The sequence below is a fragment of the Macrobrachium rosenbergii genome, chromosome 50, assembly GCF_040412425.1.
Source record: "Macrobrachium rosenbergii isolate ZJJX-2024 chromosome 50, ASM4041242v1, whole genome shotgun sequence".
In the NCBI taxonomy this organism is placed as follows: domain Eukaryota; kingdom Metazoa; phylum Arthropoda; class Malacostraca; order Decapoda; family Palaemonidae; genus Macrobrachium; species Macrobrachium rosenbergii.
In genome coordinates this window covers 115,161-127,574 of record NC_089790.1, presented here as the reverse complement: position 1 = coordinate 127,574, position 12,414 = coordinate 115,161, and the positions used below count along the sequence as shown (strand labels likewise).

Here is a 12,414-nt window from a genome sequence, read left to right as displayed (position 1 = left end):
TTGAATACCTTGTATGTGCCAAATTTACAAAGCCTCTAAATTTTAAAGTTCAATACAAGGAATAAACTACAGCACAATAACTAATTACATGGATAATCAATAAGCCTTTGAATTTCTAACCGGAAGAATACAACAGACAGTACCATGTGACTTGAGAGGACCCATGATAAATGAACCAGTTGATTAATTCAGGCATCTTTCAACAATCTCCACTACAAACGAATCAAGTCCTAGTTACAATAATAGATTCACTACTCCTCATTAGGTGTTCAATGATCATTTGAAAATAATTACAGTATTCATTAAATTTCAAAGTCAATTATAACACTTTAAAGTTACACTCGTACCCAAACAAAAACAAAAATTCATACTATAAACAATCAGAATGAAACATCAGGGGATTATTGCTTGACGGCATATCTTCACCATGGTCTATTATGATTTTTTTTAGTCATGTCATTTATCTGAAAGCTTTCAAATCCAAATAAATTGTACCAAGTGTTCAGTTCGGGTGTGATTTTCAAGTATAAGAATCAACACTTCAAGTCCTTCTAGTAATAACCTATGACCTCAGCAAATGAACCGAAGCTAATAATTTTTGCTGCTCATCTTTTTTTTTTTTTTTTTTTTAATATGAAGCTGTAATTTCAATCATATCTATGCTCTCTTGGTTCCATTGGTAAATGCAATTGCTTTATGTGATACTCCATTCTCTTGGCTCCTATAAAGAAACAGTACTTTTTCATGAATTCCTCCACACTTTTCATTCCTCTAGAGAACAGTCTGAATCACGCACATTTCTATTCTTTCTATTTTGTCTAATGAAAAGAACAACTTTCTGAATCTTTCTTCCCAACCTTCTTGTGGTGAGCAGTAGAATTCAGTCCATCTCAATATTTCCCTACAAATTATAGTGAACGATACTATCTTATATGCCTCTTTTCTTATTGTTAACAGCATTTTCATGCACCTCTCTTTTGCTTGCTTCTTGTGGTGAATTAAATTATTTTGTGCAGCTATCTACTACTATGTTTTACACACACTACTTGCTTCTTGTGGTGAACAGTAATGCATGGTGCATTACGGTTCACCAACAGTAATGCAACATTGTTGCTACACCTCTTTATGTACTTGCTTCCTTTAGTATTGCTTCATGCACAGATCAGTTACCTTGGCTCACACGTAAGGAATGAGTACTATTCAGTGTGTCCACCTATTCCATTGACTCCTGGAAGGGAAAAGTAGTTTCATGTGTCCCTTTTATTACTAGGCTTCCATTTTCAAACAATAATGAGTCAAGCACCATTTCCTTGGTGCTGCAGTGCAAACTATTTTTTCACCAAAATTCTTTGTTCGCTTAGCTCCAGGGGTAAAAAATAGTTTCCCGTACCTCTATACCTCAAGGGTTTCTGTAATCATCAATGATGAATCTTGTTCCTCTTATTTTTCTAGCTGTGGTAAACACTTATGTTTCACAGACCCATAATGAAAAGAACAGTCCTCTGAATCTTAATTGGATCCTATACCGTGATTTTCCTGAGAATTAATATATTTTTAAAATTTTATAGCATTCGTTACTCAGAAAGTGCAAGCAAGTTTTTGACAATCCAAAGACTAACTAGATGAAACCTGCTGAGTACATCACACAATGCATGCCAAGAATAGAATGGCCATAATATTCCCATCAATGGACAGCCTTTCAGTTTCTTTCCATACTGCAATCCATATACTATCACAGAACTATACCATATCTTTACAAAAATAACAATATACATTACACTGGATATGTTCAAATTCCAAAGAAACCAGAAAATGTCAATATAAAAATATATGAAGGACACCCATTAGCAAAAATCACTTAAAAGAATGTTACAAAGTACTATCACCTCACTCACTGCAGTTACACTGAGTTCAGTTTAAGCCAACTGTCGTTCACTTGCTGTCTATAGTTAATACATATAATTTTGCTTGAAGTAAATATCCAAAACTTAAGGTCTAATTCTGAAAATACTTTTTGTTTTGTGCTTATTTTTACTTTTCGATATAATCTGATTTTATCGTTAGAAGCTCTACATCCTTTCCCTTCTCAAAACATCATTTTCACCGCAGTCTACAGGCAGTCCCCACTTTCCGGCGGCATCAGTTAGCGGCATTTCAGTTTTACGACGCTTGGCTACAACATCGTTAACCAGATTTTTGGCACCGCTAAGCTGTTTATTGGTATTGGTAATGGTTTATTGGTGCCGATAACCGGTTAACGGCACCATTAAGCAGTTTGATGGCGTTTCCAGCGTCATAAACGCCATTTATTAACATAATTATTGTGATGTTCCTGTTAACAATGATTTTCGATTATCTGCACTTGGCCGGGAACGAAACCCCCCCCCCATTAACCGGGGACTGCCTGTACATGAATAATTGAAAATGTTTACATCTGACTACCCGTCATGCTTAATTACATTTACAGCACATCACAAAACATAAAATACCTTTGTAACAGTAGAAAATGCTTGATAAAATATTTACATTCAAAGAAAATTTACTTGCTTTTCAGTAACCTCCACATGATCCATCATACAATTAATACTATTCTATGAAGTATACAATAAATTTCTACATTACTGTACAGATGTTAATATCCTAACAATCGAGTCATACAAATATTTTTCATTTCCACCATATCACAACTTATTCACCTATCCTGAGACCACTAAGAGAAACCCAAACCAAGTGGCAGTCTAATTTCATTTTATATAGCTATTGCCTTACTAAACCCTATTTACTTGATTACCTCAAAGGACAATTCATCCATGACTTTAAGACCACTGAAATATTTTAGGTTCCAGGCAGTGCCACCCTCTTCCTCACACTCCTCACATCTATATGCTTCACCCTCCAATGAGTACAGACCTGTAACATACACACAACCATCCCTACAGTGCAGCATCATTTGAAGTCTGGCCGTATTATTTCATATCAACTGGGGCTAACAGAATGATGACTGGGACCACAGCCTGTTGTTCAAACACATCAGCAGTAATATTATCAAAAATATGTCTTGAGTCAGAACAAATGAAAACTTACTTATGACAAGACCAGTGGGTCGTCACTGAATTTTCTACCATGAGCAGATATGAGAAATGGCGTCTACAGTAAAATAAACAACGGAGCAATAGTAAAAATATATGCGAGGCAGACGTAAGTCCTTTCTTGAGTTGTCACTGACAGAAAATTTTGTTTTCTATATATTCAATATTAAAATATTTCAATGTCAATAGTTAGGGTGTGCTAATTAGAAGACTATACTTTATTTGGCATCAATATTTTTTGTCATTATCATACACTAAAATTGTACAGAATTTAATACTGATATATTTATATACAGTACCTATGATCTATAACTTACACACTTATCAAAATGAGTCCATTCAAGTTATCAAGCTTTATTGTAATCCACCAAGACAATCATGGAATGTAAAATATGCAATGCAGCTGACAATGAAGGGGCACTATCAGAACACCTTTAGTAGTCTACAGTTTGCTGTACTTAGCAAACTGTTGATGGTATTCACCAAAAACCATGAGCAGATGCTGAAAAATGTGACAGCAAGACTGCGTACACGTAGAAAATCTGTGCAGCATGACTTCCAAAAATGGAATAAGGAACGTACCAAACTCATGCGGGCTGAGGAAAGGTAGTCTGAAGAAACGGGGGACTGAGCAAGAATAGAGAGAGTAAAAGAGCCACAAGGGGAAGAAGAGGGAATGGGGAAGTTGATTTCACGCTTGCTCCCCACAAACCTTGACTGCACCCATAATGCCAGCCAAGACCTACTGACCACACTTTTCCCGTCAGACCTCTAACTTTTACTATTGCTTTCTAATGCAAATCAATTCCTCTGATAATGATATATTAGTACAGACATACCTGAATGAAAAATAAAAGACAATGTAAGTTACCTGCCAAAAGGAATAAATGTATGACAAAAGGCAGTGCAGTACTTAAGACATAGATAGAAGAGATGAAACAAAGAAAATTATGCCTCTCATGCAAGACGGTCATACCACTGGATTAAATGACCTTAAGACGTAAGGAAATGTAAAACATCACTGAAATGCTGCATCACTCAGATTACTCATTCAAAAATATGGAGGCATAATCTTTAGATGTATGATAGATTTATGAAATTCAGGAACAAAGTCCAAGCACTGAGATCCTATGGTCACTCAGCACTACAGTATATAAGAAAAAAATGGTGATTTATAAAAACTTTAAAAATAAACCCTTCATTTCACTCACAGCTTTCACTAGTCAACTCATACTCCTACTAAGTGGTTAGTCATACACTTATGTTCTTGTTTGTCTACATAAACAAGCCACATTTTCATTGGCAGAAACAAAAGCATACTCACTTTAGACAGGCAAGGCAGCAGGGGTATACTCCAACAAGAAAATCGGTAATCATTATTCTGGAGACACAAGTATTTTTGTTTCCTACACATCTTGGATGGTTTGTCTTTTGAGGTACATTACTTTAACTACTTAAAGTCCCTATTAGTCAGTGGTTTAAGTTTCCTTTACAGTGACACGAATCATTCACAGCTGAATACTGCAACAAAGGATGAAGATCAGTATAATAATATGTACAAAAGATAAGGAAAAAACATGACAGATTCATCCCTACAGTTGCATTCACACAACCGGCAATTCAGCTAGGACACAGAAATGGATTATTCATAGGAAATGTTTAGGAGTGAATTTTCTAACATTACCATTAAAGCTTTGTTAAAAATACTGACGTGGCTAAAAAAATTATCCATAACACTTGCTTATAATACCCACAAGAAAATATTCAATTACTGTATTAGGCATATGCAATTTAATGACTGACATCTAGACAATCAATTAGCCAGGCTATTTAACTTTATAAGTTGGAAAATTATAGGAAAATTAGGTATACACCAGATTTAAGAACATAATGTTGCAAACAGTAATTACAGAAATTGAAGGCTACACACTAAGAGGCTTCTATCTGCATCCAATGTGTGTGAACATTCTCTGATTCTTGCACCGTAAGCATAAACCTGCTCCTGCCTGCACATGCCGAATCACCACCTGTATGGACACAGCCTAAGGCTTAATTCTGTACTCTAAAATAATTCAGTCACCCTTGTTTCATTAGAGATACACCATAACGTAGGAAACATTATGTACATTTACTTTTATCTTGACATACATTCAAAAATTAATCCAATGGGAATTATCAAAATACTGTACTGTATCTGCTGTGTTGAATAACCAAAATGTGCTAGAGTTCCCAAAAATAAACTATAAGCAAAAGCACTGCTGAGGAACACACAAGCAATCTGACACAGCACATTATCTCTTCAACTGCTAAAAGTTTCAACTCAAAATGTTTTCCTGCATCCTTTTTAACATCTACATCTGAATCAGGTAAATGCAAATGTCATGACAATATGCAATGGCAAAATCTGACTACTGAGCAATAATAATAAAATGCATGACAGGTAAACCACATGCATGCATTTTCACCTACCCCATCTCAAAAAATATGAAGAAACTTACAAAAGCTGCTAATGACAAGTGCAAGAGAGGTAAATATACACCTGTGTTAAGCATTACTAAAACACCTGAAGTTTCTACCATTGGCAATCATACGCACAGTACTCAGAGTTCTAAAAGCTAAAATATGGCTTGGTATTGGTCCATTGGATCTACAAAAGACCCAACCATTTGGAGAAATATGATGGCAGTTGGTCAAAATGTGACTTGGCAGTACAAGTATACTGTATATTATGATTTTAACTGGCAGTGACTGGAGACTGTCATAACGCTAAAGAGCTTAACTTTTATCCCCCATGAGGTTTTCCTTCAAAAGATCAACTAATTCAAGAGCTTCTGCTTCTTTCTTCTTCTTCACGTAAAACTCAATGCAAAGTTCCTGCAACTCTACGGAGGATTGTGCACTGAGTTTAGAAAACTCGGGTGCACTTAAATTTGCATCCTTGAGAACTTCGAGATCAGAGAGACTGAGCAAGGCTACAGATGCTGGATTTTGTTGCAGTGCAGCAAAAAGGTTTAAAGCTCTCTGCTGACCTTCAGAGGAACTATCTGTTTCATCACCAATAAAGAAAACATTGCTAGGTACAGGTAAGGGAGAAGGCTTCCAGACTTCATCAGGGAGTAGTACAATCAGTCTCGTATCAGGGGTCAAAGTCTCCCAATAAGCGTCATCAACATGCGTCCCATCTTCTTCTAGAACAACGGTGAGAGAAGAGGGATCAGAATAATTCAATTTTGCAGCTCCCTTGGTTTTTACTTCTTCTAAACTGCCAGCAACTATTCCATGACGTTCTCTCCTATCTTGGGACCAGACTCGGACTGGTTTCTTCATAATCTATGGAAATACAGAGCTATTAATGGTGACTATACTGTATCAATGTGGTTTTGATAAAGAAGTGCAATGTACAAGCCATGCATGTTATATGCACATGAAGTGTTTAACCTGAATGGGTATTTACTAATCTGAAACCTTAGCCTTAAAGATCAAAATGAGTTCCCTGGTTTTTTACGTGAAAATGACTTTACTCCATTATCAACCAGTTCTTGAATCTCCTTAATCATCAAATTAGAAAGTTCACAGGAGGAAATTTGCCCTCTCCAATGAATTACTTGTATGTGGGAGATGACTGGATTGGTATGTGGAAGTTCCCTGTCTTGATGTACAGTATTTCACAACCATGGTTTCTGTCTAAATTTTCCTTCAGCTTCCTTGAAAACTTCAAGAGACAACCTGTTACATGGTGCAATACAGCCAGCCTTCAACTTATGCACCAGTAATACAAATTTGATAGATGTGCTTGAAAAAAAATATCTCTAACAATGTTTACATTGAAAATTACCAAAGCAAATGTCTTAATTTACAGCACACCAAGTACTTCTTGAAATCTACATAAATGAAGTGATTTGCTGATATTCACTGCAGCTTGACTGATCCGGGGTGGAGTAATATGTATTCTTTTTCCAACTCTTATCTGGGTAATGCTATGCCACAAGCACTATCTTTTGTGAAAATGTCCCAAGAAATGTAAAGTGCTAACTCTCACAAAAAAACTTTTTATTTTTTTTATACCGCATGTTTCTTGAATATACAAACCACAAATCATATAACCCTTGTCTTTTATAAGGATATACCATGGAGTAAGCTGTTCAGTTGTAAAAATTTGTTAACCAGGTAGTTACACAGTAAAAGGTATTCAAGGGGGTTGGGGTACACTGGCTTACCTGACTGTCACCCCTCAGCTTTTCTTTTTAAAAAATTCAATTTATAATACACTGGCATTGTTCTGTATAGGATTCAAACTTTTGTATTTTGTATGGAAGTGGGAAGTTTTGTCTCACAAAACTTGCCTGGCACTATTTAAAAAAAAATCAATGTGAGGTACTTGTGAGAACAAAGGTCCCACGGGGTACAAGACTGCCCAAAACTCCTCATGAGCATAGGTAACTACACCAGAGAGGAGAGATCCAGAATCTTCAGTTGGAAAACTTGGTTCAAGGCTGAGAAATAACCTTCCACAGTGAAAACTGAGGAGTTGGTCTTGGCAAAGGTACATAAGAAGTCTACGATCTGCTAAAAAGATACTCCAACCAGAGAGAGATCCCTTCTGACACCAATCATATATGATTTAACGGTTGTTCAAGGTGCCCCCTCACATCCTTTTGCAACAGGCTTGACTGAGGGGGCGGCGACCCATGTCAGTATGTCTTCTCCCAGGGTTAGGGGAGTGGGACAGTGACCTTCATCTAGGAGTGCTGGCAGGATGAGAAGCCATCTCCTCCACTTGCACTTCACTAGACACTTTCTCACAAAACATTTTGCCCATTACGACTTTCAGGGATGGCCCTATCTCAAGACACTGAACTCACTACTAAACTCAACTTCTTATCGAACTTGGATTCAAAGTTGGCAACGGCATCAGGGTCAGAGGCATGGAAGCTAGGCACGGGAGTATGAGGAATGATAGGAGGACTGGGAATAGGAGAAAAGGTGTTACCTGAGGTAGAAGGAATAGCAAGACTAAGATCTGGCTTGGTAAGCTAACAGAAGCCCTACTCTTGGCCCAAGAGGCCGCCTTTCTCTTCCTATTCTTTTCAAACTTACCAAGGTGAGATTCAAGAACCTTCCACTTTCTCTCATCCCAATTCTTGCACTCATCACAAGTATTCTCCTTAAAACATACCTACCCTCTACAATTACTGCACATGGTTATGTGTATCATAGCAAAACTTAGCCAGCCTAGACTTAGGGCCTTCGCTACAATAGCGAACACTAGCAACACTCGAATCAGGCATAACTAATTCAAAAAACTAATCCAAACTGACAACAACAAAGAAGCAGCTTGAAGGCTACAAAAAAGCTACAATACTTCATTGACTTCCAGCAAGAGTACTAAAAAACGTTGAAACAGGACTGCAGCAGCTCAACAATGTTGCTCGTATGCAGGGAAAAAACAGAATGACGCCACCGGCAAAAGTCGTCATCCACGCATCTTTGCAGTGGGCGGGGCTTGCCACCTACATTATGCAACTGAAGCGCTACCGCGATTTTTTAATTTACGGTTGCTGCGTGAGTGAAAGCTATAGCTAAGTAATTACTTGGTAGGTTAAAGCTATAGCTAAGTAATTTGTTGGGCACAACACATCTGTACCATACAGCGACTGAGGAAAAGTCAACTAACTTATATTACCAAGTTTCAACAACCGATTCCATCTCATGCTCAACGATACTCTTAAATGAAGGGAGAAAGTTTGTAACTCTGTAGGAACAAACGCATCCTCCAGATTCACTGAAAATGTGAAGCCATCATCTCTAATGGAATCCAACAATGAACAAGCTGTTTCTCCCTTGAACCAAGGCTATACCATACAGTCCTTCAATGGAGAGAGATAGCTGATGACTGGTCTCTAGCCCCTACATAACTTCAAAAAAAGTGAACTGGACAAGCAAAAAGCAGGTCACTTATGACCTTCACCTCTGCTGACATTCCCATGTTTGCTGGTCACCTAGCACCACTCAGACAAGCCTGAGGAGAATTAGCAGGAGGGGCAGGGAGACCAGTCAGCGCACTCTTCACAAGGCGAGTCAGCTGTAAGTCCTTCTCTTCCAGGACCAAAGATGGCGGGAGTCTACGGACACAGAGCACAAAAGGCAGCTACATTTTTGCTTATGCCATTCTACCTAGAATTTTTATCCTGTACATCTCAGTCAAAAAATCTAAGCATTAATTTCTTTGGGGCCACGAAATGCCTAAGTGATCTATAAACGGTTAAGTTTAACTACACACATGAGCATTAATGTATATAAACTAGTGGAGTCAAATTTAACCATGGTATTGGCAAACCACAAGCTTGCTTAATGAGATATGAGAACTTCTGACACATTCCCGAGATAACTCAAGGCATTCTTTCATAAACAACTTTGACACTGGAGCCCAAGTTTTATAGAACACCACACTCTGACAAACAAAATAGGCCAAATCCCAATGATCATACAGGGACTAAAAATGAGCCATACAAAACTAAAATACGTTGAACATCAGTGACATATTTGGGTAATGTACATGGTTTTATTCAACAGATAACTTGATTGTAGGATACAAGACCTACAGATTTTTAAAAATTATATGCCAAATACTTAGACAGTGATAAGCCTACGGTAATATTTCTATCAACAGGCATAATGTTTAACTTCTGCATACTGCAATTCTACCAAACGTGTCACAACTTTCCTGATGCAAAACCTGCTAAATGTAAAGGAGATGGCCCCATGAGGATATTTATTAATATAATTTTTTTTACTAAACAATATGGAAATGGGTATCTATAAAGCAACAGAGGTGACATCATTTGAGAAATAGATCATCTTTGGTTTATGTTTCTACGTTCATCCCTGAGGGGATCGTATTAAACATGGCAAAAGTTCTATGGGACGCCATGTTTAGTACCAGGCTGTCAGGGATGAAAGCAAATGGTAAAACTTTATTTTAGTTGCGCGGCCTGATTCCTGCCAGGCACCTGCTTAGACAGGTTACGGTCTTTTTCGGCCAGGTCAGGGCTCGTCGCCCTAAATTAGTTTAGGTAAGTAAGACCAGGTTAGGTCACGACCCGGCATTATAGGAAAGGTTATGTCTGTTTATCTACGTGGGACCTGTCCCGGTCGACGACTGGCAGGAATCAGGCTGTGCAACTAAAGTGTAACTTTACTTGGCTGCGTAACTTTTGAGTAGGTTGCTCCATAATTATGGATTGTTGTGAGTAGCCTATTCTAGGTCTGAGCCAGCCCTCTGGACTAGCCCAGGCTAGCCTGTTGCAATTTGTGGCAATGACTAGCACTTAACTTTGGTTATAAGTAAATACAAATGTTTGAGGGATGTCTTAAGAAAATGAAAATTTGGGTGAACGTTAAGGAGACAGCTGCTCAAAGATACTGACTAGCCAATTAATGTGGCCTAATTCCTTGACGGGGGAATCTACAGAAGGGTGTACATAATGTAGAACAGTTGATGCACTATGTACACCCTTTTCTAGATTCCCCAGTCAAGGAATTACCTGTGCTGCATTATATACACCCTTTTCTAGATTCCCCAGTCAAGGAATTACCTGTGCTGCATTATATACACCCTTTTCTAGATTCCCCAGTCAAGGAATTACCTGTACTGTACTGCATTACGTACGCCCTTTTCTAGATTCCCCAGCCAAGGAATTAGGCTACATTAACTGGCTAGTCATTATGATCTTAAGACATCCCTCAAACATAAATTGTATTTATTTACAGCCAAAGTTAAGTGCTAGTCATTACCACAAATCGCAACAGGCTAGCCTGGGCTAATCCAGAATAGGCTGGACCAGACCTAGAATAGGCTACTCAAAATAATCCACAATTACGGACGAACTATGCAAACGGCACGCAGCCGAGGGAGAAATTTTCCCGTAGTTGCGCCTATAGCAGCGAACTGGGTATTTCTAAGTAACAGCTCCACGCGGACCGTGCGGAGCGGTTCCGCGAATACGAACGTCATTAGCGAGCCATATATTCAAGAAGGGACTGGCTAAGGAAACCTATTATGAAAGGAACCACACTCACTTGACGTACCCTAACCTAACCTAACCTAGTAGGCCGTGTTACTTCGCTGGGGGGGGGGTCTGCCCCCTGGATCCCCCCCAAGGTAAAAAAATTATTTTTTACCAAAAGTTCCCCTATAACACTGCGCATGCGAGATGGCATTCCAGGATGGACGACATACAAAAAATAACCAGTTAATTAATTACAGGTTAATTACAGTCGACCGACAACAGCATACAAAAACGTAATCAGTTACAAGGTTAATTACAGTCGACCGACAAAAAATAACGGCAAATTCATGAGAAGCAACCAAATTACAGTAGGAAGAGTCAAATTTAAAGGAAATACGGTAGGAAATACCGTAATAGATGATAATACTTTGTTTTATCGCGAGCTGTCAAACGGTTCGTGAGTAAGAATGACTAAGCCTTTGGCCTATGTCCCTGCCTAACCCTAGGCTAGTTACGCTCTCCCGAAGGTTGCCTAGCTCGGCTTATTTAACCGAGGCTTGCCTTACACATAAATAAAACATATATAATGATAATGGAGGGTTGGCAAGGTCCAAACATCAAAATATTAAGCAATATACTTGACGTCTTCGAAGCCAACCGACCCAGCTTAGGGGGTTAAGCCCACCTGACCAAATACTCGGGTACGTTTTCGCCTTTATCTTTATCCTTTAAAGCAAAACGGTTAACGAACGGGTTAAATAAAAGCTCAAAATAATTACCCAAGACGTCGGGCCTTCGCACACGAGCAAGGGGATACCTAACACAGCTTTAATCGGCCACTTTTTGCCTTTTTGAATATTTGCTTTCGGCGTCCGGGGCCGAGGAGCGACAGACACCGTGGCCAGGATGGGTAATGTCCAGACTACGGAACTCTTTACGGCAATGGCTGTGACGGTTATCCTTTTCCTGTTATCGTGTTCCTTTTATTATATTTCGTCACGCAACTAAATACATCTGGAAATCTTAATCGTCATCGATTATGGTAAACCGGAATGATGTTGGTAATTCATCATTCCGGCTTTCGAACTACGGAACTGTTTGGGGCGATGCCAGTTCTTTCCTATTATCGTATTCCTTTTATTATTTCTTGTCACGCAACTAAATGCACCTTAAAATCATAATTGTCACCGCTTGTGGAAAGCCGGAATGTTGCTGATAAGTCGTCATTCCGGCTTTCGAAATTTCAAGGCGTTCTTGCTGCAGAAAAACAGTTTGCGATCTTGACAATCATTTTCACTACCATATTCGCCTACATG

At 38.6% G+C, this 12,414-nt stretch overlaps 1 protein-coding gene across 1 annotated transcript; it reads right to left on the bottom strand.

Moving 5' to 3' along the window:
• Nucleotides 1–1,684: 1,684 nt before the first annotated feature.
• On the bottom strand, nt 1,685–12,037 carry LOC136832474 (DNA fragmentation factor subunit alpha-like). Its single transcript, XM_067093354.1, has 2 exons — nt 11,878–12,037; nt 1,685–6,419 (listed from the first exon to the last, which is right to left on the bottom strand). The coding sequence occupies exon 2, from the start codon at nt 6,414–6,416 to the stop codon at nt 5,865–5,867; it is 552 nt and encodes a 183-aa protein (XP_066949455.1). The 5' UTR covers nt 6,417–6,419; nt 11,878–12,037; the 3' UTR covers nt 1,685–5,864.
• Between the last annotated feature and the right edge of the window lie 377 nt (nt 12,038–12,414).